This window comes from Papaver somniferum, unplaced genomic scaffold (genome assembly GCF_003573695.1).
Source record: "Papaver somniferum cultivar HN1 unplaced genomic scaffold, ASM357369v1 unplaced-scaffold_75, whole genome shotgun sequence".
In the NCBI taxonomy this organism is placed as follows: Eukaryota; Viridiplantae; Streptophyta; class Magnoliopsida; order Ranunculales; family Papaveraceae; genus Papaver; species Papaver somniferum.
The window spans coordinates 1,679,677-1,695,359 of record NW_020650415.1 but is presented as its reverse complement, the minus strand read 5'-3'; the positions used below and the strand labels follow the sequence as shown (position 1 = coordinate 1,695,359).

Here is a 15,683-nt window from a genome sequence, read left to right as displayed (position 1 = left end):
GAAGTGGAGACTTCTAAATCTAGCAGGTTGATGTAATTGGATTATGTCGAACCAGTCGGTTATTTCTGTTCGTAATTTATCAGCTTGTGAATAGATATAAGTTACTACTTTACATAAGTTCTTAATTCTGAGAATATGTATATACGCTACGTGTATTTCCGGGCATCTTGTCTTACCAAGCAGTGAGGTCATTTTTGGATCCAATATCTGGGTAAGATGGATAGTCGTGAGTACGCAGTAAGAATATACATATTCAATATGGTATCCGTCTCAATGTGTATTCCCTTGGATTATTGTGCGGGAATTATTATTCTAGACTAGCCAGTGGTCAATTGTTTAAGTGATTATTATAATAATAATGTAAAAAGCGCATCAAGGACCAAATATAAATTCTGCATAGGGAGATGATGTGTAATTTTTACACGCCTATGAGAATTTATGAATACCGGTATTCACGGAGGGACTTATTGTAAGAAAGTAGAGGAAGGGTTTTACTTTTATTAAAACAGACAATTTTAGAGTGTTTGTCAATTACAAGTCTTTGGTGGAATGACTTGTAATTTCCTAATCGTATTTGGAATTGTGTGAGACACATAGAGTCCTGTACGGTTAAGAAAAGCTAAAATTGTTTGTAGCCAAGAGACCTAATTGTATTTGGAAAAGGTATTTAAAAATAAGAGGGACAACTACTAGTATCAAAACTATATAAGGGGAGCAAGCAATCAAGGCTAGAACTACAGAAAAAGCTAAGAAAGTTGTGCCTTCTTATTTTCCCGTCCCTATACAATTAAGGATTTTGGAAGAAAGTCCAAAACTAACCTACGTGTCTTTCTAGTTTTGTGGAAGCAATTGTCTTTTCTCTTATTTTCCTAAGAAAAAGCTATACGAGGTTTTATTCCCAAAATCTACAGAAACTTGTTTTACATTCTCTTCCTTCCGTTACGGTGGTTTTGGAGATAAAGCTAAAAGTGGATTTTGTTGTTCTTCTTGGAGATTTGGATTAGCAAAAGGAAAGGTACACAAAATCTCTAATCCCTCTTTGATCCTATTAACATCTATGAAACAAGGGGTTTTATAGAAAATTTTTAAACCAATTTCCGCTGCGTTTTTGATAGATTCCTAACAATGGCATCAACAGCTAGGTTTAGATGTTAATAATTGTAATTTTATTTATCATGATAGAGATTATGATGGGTTATAAAAATTAGGGTTTTTTCAATTTGGTAATTTCTATTAATCGATGGAACCCTAGATTTATCAATTGATGGATGTTGTTGATTATTGATGATTTATTTGATTATTTTGAGATGGGTATTGGCTGAATCTTGTATATGATGCAAATTAATGTATGTGTATGGATAACTAATGTTTTTATGCTAGAGTATGAAATCACTTTGAGGGATATATGGGTTCCTTTGTATTTCTACATGAGATGTAAGAAGTGGGTTAGATTCTTTGAAATTTTATTTCCCGTGTAAACCAAAGTTTTCATGGGTAGTCAACAGTGTATCAATGGATTGTTTGTTAACCCTTAATTGGCTTAAGAGGGTAACTGAATTGTTTGATAATGAAGACCAAAATTTGTTTTAGTAAGTCCAAAACAGTTTTGGTACGGTGTATTAAAACAAGTTTTTAACGGGTCTTGGAACATTACAAACGTCAACAGTTAGTTATCCCTTTAGATAACTGATATTACACAGTACCAATGTGTTTAGTTGGTGATTCAGGGAACTTTAGTAACTATTAGTTTATGTGCATATATATTTTAGTTGTAGTATCAGCTTGGAATAATTAGATTGGTAATCATAAAATCGCAATATTATTTTGGTTTATGCATGAGCTATGTGAATGGTGATTGCCCTTGTATAAGAAATTAAGTGGCAGAGGGATTTTCGTATCCCGCGGCCTTCCATAGGTGAAATTCAGATTACATGAATTGTTTTATTCTCCCCAAGGAGATTATCCAATTTATGTCGGCTCTGAGATATAGTCTATGGGTTACACTTAATTTAAAATAATTAATTTGATTTCCAAAAGGAAACAAATATTTATTTTAGAGGCCGAACATATCGGATTGTTGATTTAATATGACATGAGATGTCTAGGGTTGTTAAATCAATGGAAAGATCTTCCACCTGAAAAACTATATGCGCAACTAATTCCCTGAGGAATGTTACGGATGCAAAGTTTTGGGAATCCGATCTTTATCGTAATACTAGGGAGTTGTGATAAATAAATTTTTAATTTTTTTAAGAGCTGTTTTATCTCACTACGACTTATTTGTTATGCATGTTTAGATGTCAATGTCGAGCCTCAGTCCCTTACAGATTATCTTGAAAGAAAACCAATTAACCAGTCCCAACTATGTTGATTGGAAAAGAAACTTGGATATTATACTCACTGTACAAGATTACAAGTTTGTTCTTAGTGATCCAGAACCTATACTCCCTGAACCTGAAACCACAGTAGGTGAGCATGCAAGGTGGAAAAAGGCTAATGATATGGCCAAGTGCTATATCATGGTTTCTATTTCCAATGTATTGCATCACCAATATGAGGGCTTTGAGAAAGCTGCTGAGATCATTAATGGTCTAAAAGAGATGTTTTTTGAACACAATCGTCCCACCAAAGCGGAAGCTACTAAAAATCTAATGAACACTAAGATGCAAGAAGGAACTCCAGTTCGTGAGCACGTCATTCTCATGATATCTCTGTTTAACGAATTGGATACCCTTGGGTCAACTATCGATGCTAATATGAAAGTTGACATTGTTCTTAATTCCCTTCCCAGTTCGTTTGCACATTTCAAGTTGAATGTCAAAATGAATAAGATGGTTTTAACTCTTCCCGAGTTACTTAACCAATTGCAAACTGCGGAAGGAATTTTGCACAATAAAAAGGCAACTGGAAGTGTTAACTTAGCGGAGGATTCTAAGCGCAAACCTAAGCGAAAGAATCCTAAGAAGAAAGGTCAAAAAACAACTCCTTCAGCAACCATGCTTTGGGTGTTAAAAAGAACAAGGGAGAAAGTGTTGCAAAGGAAAGTGTTTCCACTGCAACAAGCCTGGTCATTGGAAGCGCAACTGCACGGAGTACTTAGCTAAGAAGAAATCAGAAGGTAATTTTGAATCTTTAGTTGTTGAGGCAAATGTTTCCACTTATACATAAAACAGTTGGTGTATAGATTTTGGAGCCACTAAGCATGTATGCAATTCATTTCAGGGGTTTCAGATAACCAGACAACTAAGTAAAGGAGAAATTTATCTGAGCCTAGGTTCGAATGAAAGAGTTGCTGCCGTAGCCGTAGGAAGAGTTCGTCTTAGTAGTAATAGTAACAATGAGAATAAGGTTTTAGTTTTGAAAGATTGTTTATATGTGCCAGACATTAGGCGGAATTTAATTTCAGTGTCTTGTCTCATTAGAGATGGTTTGACAATTAAATTTGATTCTTTTAAGGTTTTAATAATTAAAGACAGTTTTGTTATTTTTACTGGTGTGTTGGCGCATGGTTTATATCTTATTTCTCCTATTGTTCCTTGTGTTTTAAATAATGAATGTATATCATCTGTTATCACTCTTAAAAGGAAAAGTCCTTCTACTAATGCTACATACTTATGGCATCTAAGGCTTGGTCATATCAACCTTAACATGATCAAACGTTTGGTTCAAAATGGATCTCTGGATTCGTTAGAAATTGAACCATGGTCAGTTTGTGAGTCCTGTTTGGAAGGTAAAATGAGCAAGAGACAATTTACAGGGAAAGGTGTTAAAGCCTATGAAGTATTAGAATTAGTACACACTGATGTATGTGGACCGATGAATGTTAGAGCTAGAGGTGGCTATGAGTATTTCATCACTTTCACTGATGATTATTCTAGATATGGCTACATCTACCTTATGCATCATAAGTCTGATTCTTTTGAAAAGTTCAAAGAATACAAGGCAGAGGTCGAAAACCAAATAGGAAAGAAATTGAAAGCCATTAGATCAGATCGAGGTGGCGAGTATCTTTCAACTCTGTTTGGTGCATACTTAGTAGAACATGGGATTGTATCCCAGTTGACTGCACCTGGAACACCACAACAAAATGGTGTGGCAGAGAGAAGGAATATAACTTTACTAGAGATGGTAAGGTCCATGATGAGTTATATTACATTACCTATATCTTTTTGGGGATTATCCTTAGAAACAGCAGCATATATTCTGAATTTGGTACCTAGTAAGGCAGTTCCTAACACACCCAGGGAGCTGTGGTCTGGGCGTAAGCCAAGTCTACGACATTTAAGAATTTGGGGTTGTCCTGCACATGTGCTAAAAGGAAAGTTTAGTAAACTAGAATCAAGGTCAAAAGTTTGCTTGTTTGTAGGATACCCAAAAGGTACTACAGCTGGTCTATTTTATAATTCGAAAGAGAAAAAGTTGGTAGTAAGTACTAATGCAATATTTCTCGAAGACGATTATATGATGGACTATAAGCCTCGAAGTAAAGTTGTGCTTGAAGAGTTGTGTGAAAATGGTTCAGTGGGAGTTAGTATTACTTCTAGTTCACTTCTAGTAAACAATGAAGTGTCTAACAAAACTGCTTCAAATTTGCGACTAACTTCCTTTGATATTCCTGAATTCTGTGAACAAGCTAGTAATAATACACATACAAATACACCAGTAGTTGTGCAACAACCAATAGTTCAGCAGTATCCTCCGATATTTGATGAACCATTAGTAGATCCGGTTCTTCATATGGATGAAGAAGTAGTACATCCTCAACATGAAGTTGAACCACAAGTTCAACCGCTAGTTGTAGGACAACCGGAACAACAAGTTGAACATATAGTTGTTGCTCAACCAAATCAGCCTCTTCGTAGTACTAGACCAAGGAGACGAAATCCTAAGTATGCTCAGTTCTTTGGAGAAAATTTTCAAGTTATCCTAGATGAGCAGGATTCGGATCCTACTAGTTACAACAAGGAAGTAAATGACCCTGAATCGAGAAAATGGTTGTCCGGTATGGATACTGAAATAGAATCCATCCATTCTAATGGAGTCTGGAGTATTGTAGATCTACCACCTAATATTAAACCTATTGGGTGTAAATGGATTTACAAGAAGAAAAGAGGACCAGATGGTAAGGTTGAAACCCTTAAAGCTAGGTTGGTGGAAAAAGGGTACACTCAGAAAGAGGGAATCGATTACGAGGATACTTTTTCGCCAGTAGCAATGCTTAAGTCCATTAGAATACTCTTTGTCCATTGCATCTCATTTTGACTATGAGATTTGGCAGATGGACGTCAAGACTGCCTTTCTGAAAGGCAATCTTGAAGAGGACATTTACATGATCCAACCAGAGGGATATGTAATTAAAGGCCATGAGCATAAAGTATGCAAGTTGCATAAGTATATTTAAGGACTTAAGCAAGCATCTCGAAGCTGGAATATTAGATTTGATGAGGCCATTAAATCTATGGGTTTTGAGCAAAATCTTGATGAACCGTGTGTTTACAAGAAGACTCAAGGAAACATGGTGATGTTTTTGGTATTGTATGTAGATGATATATTACTCATTGGAAATGATGTAGGAGCATTATCGTCAGTAAAGCTATGGTTGTCCAATCACTTTAGAATGAAAGACTTGGGAGAGGCCAGTTACATTCTAGGCATTAAAATTCTCAGAAATCGAAATGCTAGAATGATTGGCTTATACCAAGCCACTTACATTGACAAATTGCTGGAGAGATTTGCTATGCAAAACTCAAAGAAAGGTTTCTTACCCTATAGACATGGCATTAAGCTTATAAAGACTCTTTGTCCCAAGACATCAGAGGAAATGCAAGAAATGAGTAATGTTCATTATGCTTCGGATGTAGGCACTCTCATGTATGCTATGCTATGTACTAGGCCAGAAATTTGTTATGCAGTTGGGATGGTCAGTCGGTTCCAATCCAGTCCAGGAAGGGAACATTGGATTGCCGTAAAACATATTCTAAAGTATCTCAGGAGAACTAGAGATCATATGTTGGTTTACGGATCCGAAGAATTGGTACCTCTTGGTTATGCTGATTCTGATTTTCAATCAGATGAGGATAAGAGAAAGTCAACTTCAGGATATGTGTTCACATTAGGTGGAGCAGCCGTTAGTTGGAGAACTGTCAAGCAAAAATGTATTGCTGACTCTACTACTGAAGCTGAATATATAGCGGCTTGCGAAGCAGCTAAAGAATTTTCTAACTAGTCTTACAGTGGTTCCTGCATCTATACCACTTATTATTATTATTTTTTTTGATAATAGTGGTGATGTAGCTAATTGTGAAGAACCTAGACACCACTCTAAGAACAAGCACATTCAAAGAAAGTATCATATTATTGGAGACATGTCAAAGAAAGGCGAAGTAGTTGTCACTAAGATAGCCTCAGCGCAGAATTTGGCAGATCCCATTACCAAAGCCTTGACACAAAAGGCGTTTGATTCTCATGTTGATGGGATGGGAGTCAAAACTGATTTTTTATTGTTTTCGTGCAAGTGGGAGATTGTTGGGGTTATGCCCAAAAACAATAGTTTGACATTACATTTTAAATATTATTTAACAATTCACTTTAAACATGCTTTGTGAGATATGGTCGAATATATTAGTTTTAATTTATACAGTGGGAGATATAATATATTGGTGACATTTTAGTTTGTAATCTATGTGAATCATTTTTATTGATTAGATTATAACTTGCTATGATTATTACGTACGTATTATGATAAATCTCATCATAGAAGTGGAGACTTCTAAATCTAGCAGGTTGATGTAATTGGATTATGTCGAACCGGTCGGTTATTTCTGTTCGTAATTTATCAGCTTGTGAATAGATCTAAGTTACTACTTTACATAAGTTCTTAATCCTGAGAATATGTATATACCCTACGTGTATTTCCGGGCATCTTGTCTTACCAAGCAGTGAGGTCATTTTTGGATCCAATATCTGGGTAAGATGGATAGTCGTTAGTACGCAGTAAGAATATACATATTCAATATGGTATCCGTCTCGATGTCTATTCCCTTGGATTATTGTGCGGGAATTATTATTCTAGACTGGCCAGTGGGCACTTGAATTTTTTAAGTGATTATTAGAAAAATAATGTAAAAAGCGCATCAAGGACCAAATATAAATTCTGCATAGGGAGCTGATGTGTAATTTTTACACGACTATGAGAATTTATGAATACCAGTATTCACGGAGGGACTTATTGTAACAAAGTAAAGGAAGGGTTTTACTTTTATTAAAACAGACAATTTTAGAGTGTTTGTCAATTACAAGTCTTTGGTGGAATGACTTGTAATTTCCTAATCGTATTTGGAATTGTGTGAGACACATAGAGTCCTGTACGGTTAAGAAAAGCTAAAATTGTTTGTATCCCAAAACACCTAATTGTATTTGGAAAAGGTATTTGAAAATAAGAGGGACAACTCCTAGAATGAAAACTATATAAGGGGAGCAAGCAATCAAGGCTAGAACTACCGAAAAAGCTAAGAAAGCTGTGTCTTCTTATTTTCTCTTCCCTATACAATTAAGGATTTTGGAAGAAAGTCCAAAACCAACCTACGTGTCTTTCTAGTTTTGTGGCAGCAATTGTCTTTTGTCTTATTTTCCTAAGCAAAAACAATACGAGCTTTTATTCCCAAAAGCTATAGAAACTTGTTTTACATTCTCTTCTTCAAGGATACAGTCGGTGCTTTAGAATCACGGTGATTGTTAGTGAAAGTACAAACAGATCAAAAGTAGTTTGGTTTGAATCAAGTGAACAAAGTTGTTGGTGGTAATCAATTGGAGTTTGGTGTTTAGAAACAAAGCTATAGGACTTGTTCTTCTTCCTTCCTTTAGGGTGGTTTTGGAGATAAAGCTAAAAGTGGATTTTTTTGTTCTTCTTGGAGATTTGGATTAGCAAAAGGAAAGGTACACAAAATCTCTAATCCCTCTTTGCTCTTATTAACATCTATGAAATAAGGGGTTTGATAGAAAATTTTTAAACCAATTTCCGTTGCGTTTTTGATCGATTCCTAACAGTTGAATGCAAAATCATTGCTTAATGAATGTGTAAGATTGCCGAAAATGGTAGCAAAATTTGGTGTACATTTCAAGTCTTTTCATGTGATAATTCCAAAAATCGAAAACTTCTAAACAAAATCTATTTAAGATGGAACCTGTCTGGTATTCTGGTGTTGCTAGTGTTGGCACAAAACTGTTTTTCTTAATAATTACCCAAAATGGAAAAGTTGCCAATTACGATGCTTGTGTTTCATATTTTTCAATTTTTAAATTCGTGTGTCATCCCTGATCATTTCTTCGTTCTCTTCCTCCACCACCTTCAACAACATTAACCTTCGTAAGTTTCAAAATCTATCTGCAAAGTCTAACTCGGCATGAAAACTAGTTTAAATTAGTTGATCAAACACTTTAAGAGAAGTGGAAATTATATAAATACAAAAGACACTTGTATCCTCAATTTTCAAAATGTGAGTATATCAGTATAAAATCTCCATAACTTCTTGGTTTTATTTTGATGAATCTTTAAGTTCAGCACTTTAATTAAAAATATTTCAATGAATAACAAAACTTGATTAGTTGTTAATAGCACCATTAGAAACAACCATCAAATATAGTAATTATAAGGAAAAGATTAAGAAGTTAATACTTGGAGTGACGAGGGTTTCCAGATACATCACGTTCTTCCGTTTCAACCTATAAGTCTGATACCAAGCGTGATCGTTTATGGGTAAAGTCGAGATAATACAACAACTAGGTATTCACTTGATAACAAACAAGTGCAATTTACATTATTATAATTCAATAACTATAATGCGGAAGTAAAGTAAATGACACAACAAGATTTTGTTAACGAGGAAATCGCATATACAGAAAAACTCTGTGACCTAGTCCATCTTTGAATACTCTCAAACTTAAGCCGCTATACAAAGCACAACGCCAACTTTGTATCGTTGATACCAAGTAATCTACTCCTAGTTACTTAGTTCCTTCAGTATTCATGCGTCTACGATCTACTGGTCACGCATGTGCATCCCAAGACATCAAATCATTATCTCTAGTTGCTTTACCGATGTAAAGTCTTAAGCACTCAACTCCTTTTGATCGTCTTCCAAACAGTAAAAGAACAAAGTTGTTTGGTAAGTTCTCCAATAATCTTTTATAAAAAGATTCGTTGAGTTATGTAAAAGGATCTTTCGTTTGAATAAGTAAACTCCTTTGTCTGGTAAGATCAATCAAAATCAATAACTTATATTCAGATTCACGACTATCGAATTCTGATATGATCGAATCCATAAGATTGTCTTTAGATCTAACAACAATTCTAATGATCCCTTCTATAATTTGATCTAGTTTGAGTGACCCTTATGTCAGAAGAGAAGGCTCTCAATCAAACTAGGTGCAATCAAAGTTTCAGAAACCGCTAGTCAATCAAATCAATAATCGAAAACTAAAATAACAATGCAAGTATATAGTTTACCACCAGCGGTAATCGCAGAGCTTCTTGATTCCCAAAAAAAAATGTAAACGAGTGGTATAAGAGATTTCTCCTAATTAGGGTAATTCCTCTCCGGATAGACGGCTCTACCACAAACAACATGAATGAAGTTTTCCTGGATCTTAGGATAGTTCGCAAGAAGTGCAAACTCAACTATTTATAGACTAAGGTTGTTTGGACAACAAGGAAATTCCAAAACCGAAAATATTCTCAAGATATGCAATAAGTACCTAATTTCGATTTTTATATTTCCAACTAATATCCTACCTGTAATTCCGAAAATTCTCATTAGAAAATATCTAATATTAGTTTAGCACATAACTACTATAAATTTCCAAGAGATATCTTTTGATTTGCTGGAAAATCGAAAATATTGATTCAAAGATTCACAATATATCGGATTGGGATCACCTTGAGTATCAAGGAATATCTGTGGACAATACAAGATAAGATTTGTATTCACGTCCAGAATATGTCAACATCTGGAAATTTCCAATTTAGCAACCCAAATTCCATACTCACACAAAATCGTAAAGTAATATATGAATATACAGGATCGTTTTTTCTCTCGGGACCGGTTATACCATGACTCTTAATATAAGTTAAGATCGGTTATATCAAGTCACCAAATATAGGTAATCGTTTCTACCATGACTCCCAACAAAATCTAGGATCGGTTCTACCAGCTATATCAATATAAGTAAGGATCGGTTCTACCGTGACTCCTAACAATAGTTAAGATCGGTTCTACCGAACGCATATACAGAACTAGGTAAAGATCAGTTCTACCATAGCTCTCAACATAACTTCATATCGGTTCTACCAAAATTATTACCTAAGTTCGAATTGGTCATCCAATAGATCTTCAATGAAAACCGGACCAAAACGCCTATTGATTTCCTTGTTTCGTATATGTACTTCCTTTTAACATATGTAATTAAACATAGTTTCCTAATTGCATAGATTATGTCGATATAACATTCAGAAAATTCAAAAGATAAGAATTATACTTCATAATTTAACATTAATCCTTGTCACTTTGATCATAATCAAATGACCAAGTCTAATAGTAGAGTATTGAATAACCTCGCATGTTATGTTTTCAATTTAAACGACATGAAAGAAACGATATGAATGGAAATAATTCAAGTCAGTATTACTAACCCCAAGTGGAAGGATGATGTCTTCATTGTAGTCGATACATCTACATGATTTTCAGGCCTTCAAGGTAATACTTGTATGTCTCAACATTCCTAGACTTTCTATTCTAACCTAAACAAAGTTGACTCTAGTACATTTATTCAAGCGACTCTATTACAATTCTCTAGGACACCGGACACCTTTTTCTTTATGTCAAGAAAATAAATGTACATTTCATTATGCCAAAATTCTATGTACCATGTTCGACAGAGAGAAGAAGAAGCAAAAGAAGAAATGGATTTCGAGATTTATCCAACGGTACTAGTTTCGTATCTAAATTATTGTTATATCAACTATAAATTAAAGACCGTATTAACTAATCGAGTCATTAGCGGCTATATCGTCTCTTGACCGGATAATTAGCGTTGACGAGCCCGCGTATCCTTATAGGAATCATCAAAGATATCTTCGTCTCAGACTTTTTTGATTCAAAAAATTAAATACTTGTGAGGTGAACAATAATCTAGGCTACTCTTTGGGAGTCATAAGTCCAGATTTTGAGGTTAGCTTGACTTAATTTGTCTATTGCTATCGATTTCCAGTCTCACCTTGATCTACGATCAAAAAAAAAAATCACCATATAGGCTTATCTGAGGCAGGCAGATTGATTTAAAGTCTTCAATTGAGTTGAGGTTGTAAAGGACGTCAGCTAAGGGAATCAATTGAGCGGACTACCGCTGGGATTCAAGAGGCATAAGGAGCGCGACTGTAACTGAATTTCCGTGAGGATTTAATTCGGTCTCAACTACATTCCAGTCGGAAGTTCATTGGTATTATGTTAGTTTCTGTAGCGGCTTAATACAGTTTGGTGTTCACTATGGACTAGGTCCCATGGTTTTTTTTCATTTTCGGTTTCCTCGTTAACAAAATTTTTGGTGTCCATGTTATTTCTTTTTCCGCATTATATTGTTTATCTTTATAATTGAAATATCACAGGTTGTACGTTAATCAATCCAAGTAGATACATCCATCCTTGTTTATTGCATACGACTTGATTGATACTTGGAAATTGATCTTTGGAATCACCAAGTATTCTCACACGTGAATCAGGTTCTCGGACTTGTCTCTTTAAACTTTATGGTCGTGTGAGAAAGAGTTATAACTCTAAATACTATTCCTTGATTGAGTTTCATTAAGCTGAACTTTCGGATTTGTTTTTAAGTTTGTCCATACAAGTTTCTTAAGAAAAAGTTGGTGGTGTTGACACCCCCTGAAGATAATCAGGCTTTAACTAGACCTGTGACTGAATCTGAAATTCGTTGTGCCATTAATCAGATGGGTCCCATGAAGGCTCCGGGGCCTGATGGTTTGCAAGGCTTCTTTTGTAGAAAATATTGGCACATCGTTGGCCCTAGTATTATATCTACGGTGAAGTCTTTACTCACTGATGGTTGTCTTCATTCTGAGCTAAACTGCACCTATATTGTTTTAATGCTCAATAGAAAATCCCCCATTAACATTAAGGAGTATAGGACAATTAGCTTATGCAATTTTTCTCTGAAAATCATTACAAAATTTTTAGCTAATAGGTTGCGCCTTTTTTTGGACCGCATCATAAGTCCTTGTCAACATGCGATTGTTCCTAATAGTTCTATTTTTGATGCTATTCTTTTGAACAATGAAATTTTCCGCTCTTACCGGAAAAAGAAGAAAGGCTTAAAGGGGTGGATGGCATTGAAATTAGATGTTGATAAGGCTATGATAGACTTAACTAAAATTTCTTGTTAAGTATATTCAATTGTCTTGGTTTCAGTTCACAATGGATTAGGTGGGTTCCTTAATGTATCAAAACGGTTTCTTTTGAAATTTTAGTTAATGGGTCTCCTAGTCCACCCATTTTTCCTGGCAATGGTATTAGACAGGGGATCCTTTATCTCCCTATTGTTTATTTTAATCCTTGAAACTTTAACTCGCTTAATAGATAAAGGTGTTAACCTAGGTACTCTCAAGCCTTTTTCGATTGTGTCTTCCGCTCCTAAGATTACTCATTATTTCTATGCGGATGATAGTATCATCTACTTGCAGGATACTAAGTCTAATGCGGAGAATATAACTTCTATTTTGCAGCACTATTGTCAGTGGTCTGGTCAGCTCATAAATCAGACTAAATCGATCCTTATGTTAACTCCTGACATCCATAAGAGCCTCATTAGGCATTTTACTAATTGCCTTAAGGTTAATCATCAAGGGGACCCTGGAAAATATTTGGGAGTACTAGTTCAATGAGGTAGAGTCATTGCTTCTACTTTTTCTGACCTTACTGATAAATTTGTTAATCGTATGCAGGGTTGGAAATCCACCTCTTTAAATTTTGCTAGTAGAACTACTTTACTTAAAGCTTCTTTGGATCTAGTTTCTAATCACCTTACGACTGTATTGAAATTTCCTTTGAAAATTACTAAGAGCCTGTTTGGTATAGTTTTTAAAAACAGTTTTCAAAAATAATTTTTTGTTGTTTTAAAAACATACCCTTTTTTCTTTGTTTTCATTTTCTAAAAATTGTTTGGTAGGATAAAAACTGTTTTTGAAAACCAAGAAAAATCAACTAAATCAGATCAAATGTAAAGACTAGTCTAAGATATAGTGATACTGACCATGACTCACTTGCAGTCATTCCCCCGATCTCTTACTTTGTTCTGAAAAAAAGAAGAAGGAACAAAAAAAGAAAAAAGAGAAAACAATAATTTGTTGTTTTCATTTTTTTCCCTTTTTTTTGTTTTCAAAAACAGAAAACAAATGGAAAACATTTTTCTGAAAATGTCCCTACCAAACGCGTTTTCTCTTCTTTTCTGTTTTCTCTATTTTCAAAAACAGAAAACTGTTTTTAAAAACTATACCAAACAGGCTCTAAGCTTTTGAGCAGGTATAAAAGGGAGTTTCTTTGGCAGCATAGAAATGGCGAGAAGAAGTTACACATTATAGGATGGGACACGGTTTGTCAGCCTGTTGAAAACGGAGGATTAGGTATTAGGGATCTTCACTTGAATAATTTGGCTTTGTTGGCTAGAATGGCATGGAGAATTCATTCTCAGCCAGAGTCTGTTATTTCCCGTTTATTTAAAGCCAAATATCACAGGAATAGTACTTTTTGGACTTGTTTATCATATCCTTCTAACTCTCTCTGTTGGAAAAGTATTTTGCAGGGTCGTGACATCCTCATAGAATCCTTGCGTTGGTGTATTGGTAATGGGGAAAAAATTAACTTCTGGAATGATCCACAGGTTGAAAAATTACCTCTTAGTTCTATAGTTACTGATCATGATCGAATTGATCATAATCTCCTGGTTAAAGATGTGATAGATAAAAATGGTCCATGTTAGAACTTGTCATTATGTGATAATGATCTCCCATCTTATGTGCAAAAATCTATTCAGTCTATTGATATTCAAGTTTCTCCTTTTGCTCAAGACTCTTTAGTATGGCAGCCTAGTAAGTTTGGTGACGTGACTGCTAAGGAAGCTTACAATTGGCTGTTGTCTAATAAGGAAACCTTAAACCCTAAATGGAAAACAACTGTTGCTGCAGATACCCAAGCCATGGTCTTAATTTTGCTTTGTGATTGTAAGAATTTTTGTATTGGAAAATTAAAGCCATACGCAAACAATTGAGGAATCATGTATAGCGAAAACCTCCCAGCTAGGGCCGCAATTTCGTCATTTTGTCCAAAGAATTTCAAGATCGGTTCTGCCCAAATGTAGAGCGGTAATATACATAAACACATTGTATTGAGTATGATCCATGAACGTTGCATATACACTCCTAACATATGTAATTTTCCTGCTCCAAATGCTTGACCACATAAGGTTTCTAATGCACTCCCCATCCCTAGCTGCAACATCCAAATATTGATCATATATCACGGGTGACATGTCTGACCCTCGAATTGGGCTAGTAATTAAAAAATGTAAAATGAATGCATTCTATCTATATGTATATTGGTTTCAAATAATCAGAAACATACCATAATTCCGAAAGCGAGTCCTGCAATGACCATGTTCTCAGTAGAAAAAGCATCGAGTTCAAGCGTAGTAAGATGTCCGGCAAACACTTGTGTCAATCCTCCAAGTGAGTATTGAACGACGTAAGTAAAGATGGCAGGCGCAGCTAAGCTCCATAGCTTTCTGTTCTCGACCTTAGCTTCCTTACAGAATTGACCAAAATTCTTGATTTCGTCTATATCCGGTTCTTCACCATGTAGCAACGGATTCTTCAAATCCTCGTTGCCCATAATGTTCTTCTTTCTTGTTTTTTGTTTAAAATTCCCTCAATGGTTTGTAAATTAGAGTACCTATATATGATTGCTGGGCTCTAGAGAGGAGAAGCTCGTGAAGATAATTTGATCTACGTTATTGAAAATCTTAAGCTCTGGTGACTTGTAGTTAAGCTCTGGTGACTTGTAGTTGTCTGCATTTTGGCAGGCTTATAAAGGTCATAGTTTAAATGGACCACTTTCTTAGACTAGTCACTTGTCCGTGTGTAAGGAAAAATATAATTTAAAGATGCAGCAGGCCAAGCTAGGAACAGCAGAATCGAGAACAGTGTGTGCCCACCATTGTATCGTTTAAAGATTGAAGAAGTAGTTTTTCTTTCTTGCACGGTTGTTAATGGAGCCCTTTTTTCTTTACTGATTTTTTCATCTTTTTTTGTTTCTAGATTTAAGTCCTCTCATGTTTCTGTTTTTCTTTTCTTTTATTAAGTTCAATCCAAGAACAACGATGAGAGTTCCAAAGTTGTGAAGTTCAATCCATGAACCTCCGTTGAGTATCTAATAATACCTAACTGTCATCAGTCCCGGCCAACTGTTCATTGTTAATGCAGTCTATAAACCACAAGTTGGCTCTAGTCCCATCTCATTGGTTGACGACTTATCGCTACAAACGCAAGTGCAACAATGACCACATATCTCTCGACCCCGAAAACAAATTCCTGACCCCCAGCAAATCTATATAAATCACAATAT

At 35.2% G+C, this 15,683-nt stretch overlaps 2 protein-coding genes across 2 annotated transcripts; one reads left to right on the top strand and one right to left on the bottom strand.

Moving 5' to 3' along the window:
* The first annotated feature begins 2,303 nt into the window (after positions 1-2,303).
* LOC113344226 lies at positions 2,304-2,830 on the top strand. The gene is made up of 2 exons (XM_026588231.1): positions 2,304-2,681; positions 2,792-2,830. Exons 1-2 carry the CDS (start codon positions 2,304-2,306, stop codon positions 2,828-2,830), a joined length of 417 nt encoding a protein of 138 aa, XP_026444016.1.
* An 11,292-nt stretch (positions 2,831-14,122) lies between these two features.
* On the bottom strand, positions 14,123-15,103 carry LOC113344168 (protein DETOXIFICATION 33-like). Its single transcript, XM_026588186.1, has 2 exons — positions 14,685-15,103; positions 14,123-14,552 (listed from the first exon to the last, which is right to left on the bottom strand). The coding sequence occupies exons 1-2, from the start codon at positions 14,949-14,951 to the stop codon at positions 14,184-14,186; spliced, it is 636 nt and encodes a 211-aa protein (XP_026443971.1). The 5' UTR covers positions 14,952-15,103; the 3' UTR covers positions 14,123-14,183.
* Between the last annotated feature and the right edge of the window lie 580 nt (positions 15,104-15,683).

Excerpts from the sequence above, each read along its gene's own strand:
- LOC113344168 (XM_026588186.1), bottom strand. The coding sequence starts at position 14,951 with ATGGGCAACGAGGATTTGAAGAATCCGTTGCTACATGGTGAAGAACCG. Across the intron at positions 14,553-14,684 it reads GACTCGCTTTCGGAATTATG|CTAGGGATGGGGAGTGCATT; the intron begins GTATGTTTCTGA and ends TGGATGTTGCAG.
- LOC113344226 (XM_026588231.1), top strand. The coding sequence starts at position 2,304 with ATGTCGAGCCTCAGTCCCTTACAGATTATCTTGAAAGAAAACCAATTA. Across the intron at positions 2,682-2,791 it reads AGATGCAAGAAGGAACTCCA|TTCGTTTGCACATTTCAAGT; the intron begins GTTCGTGAGCAC and ends TTCCCTTCCCAG.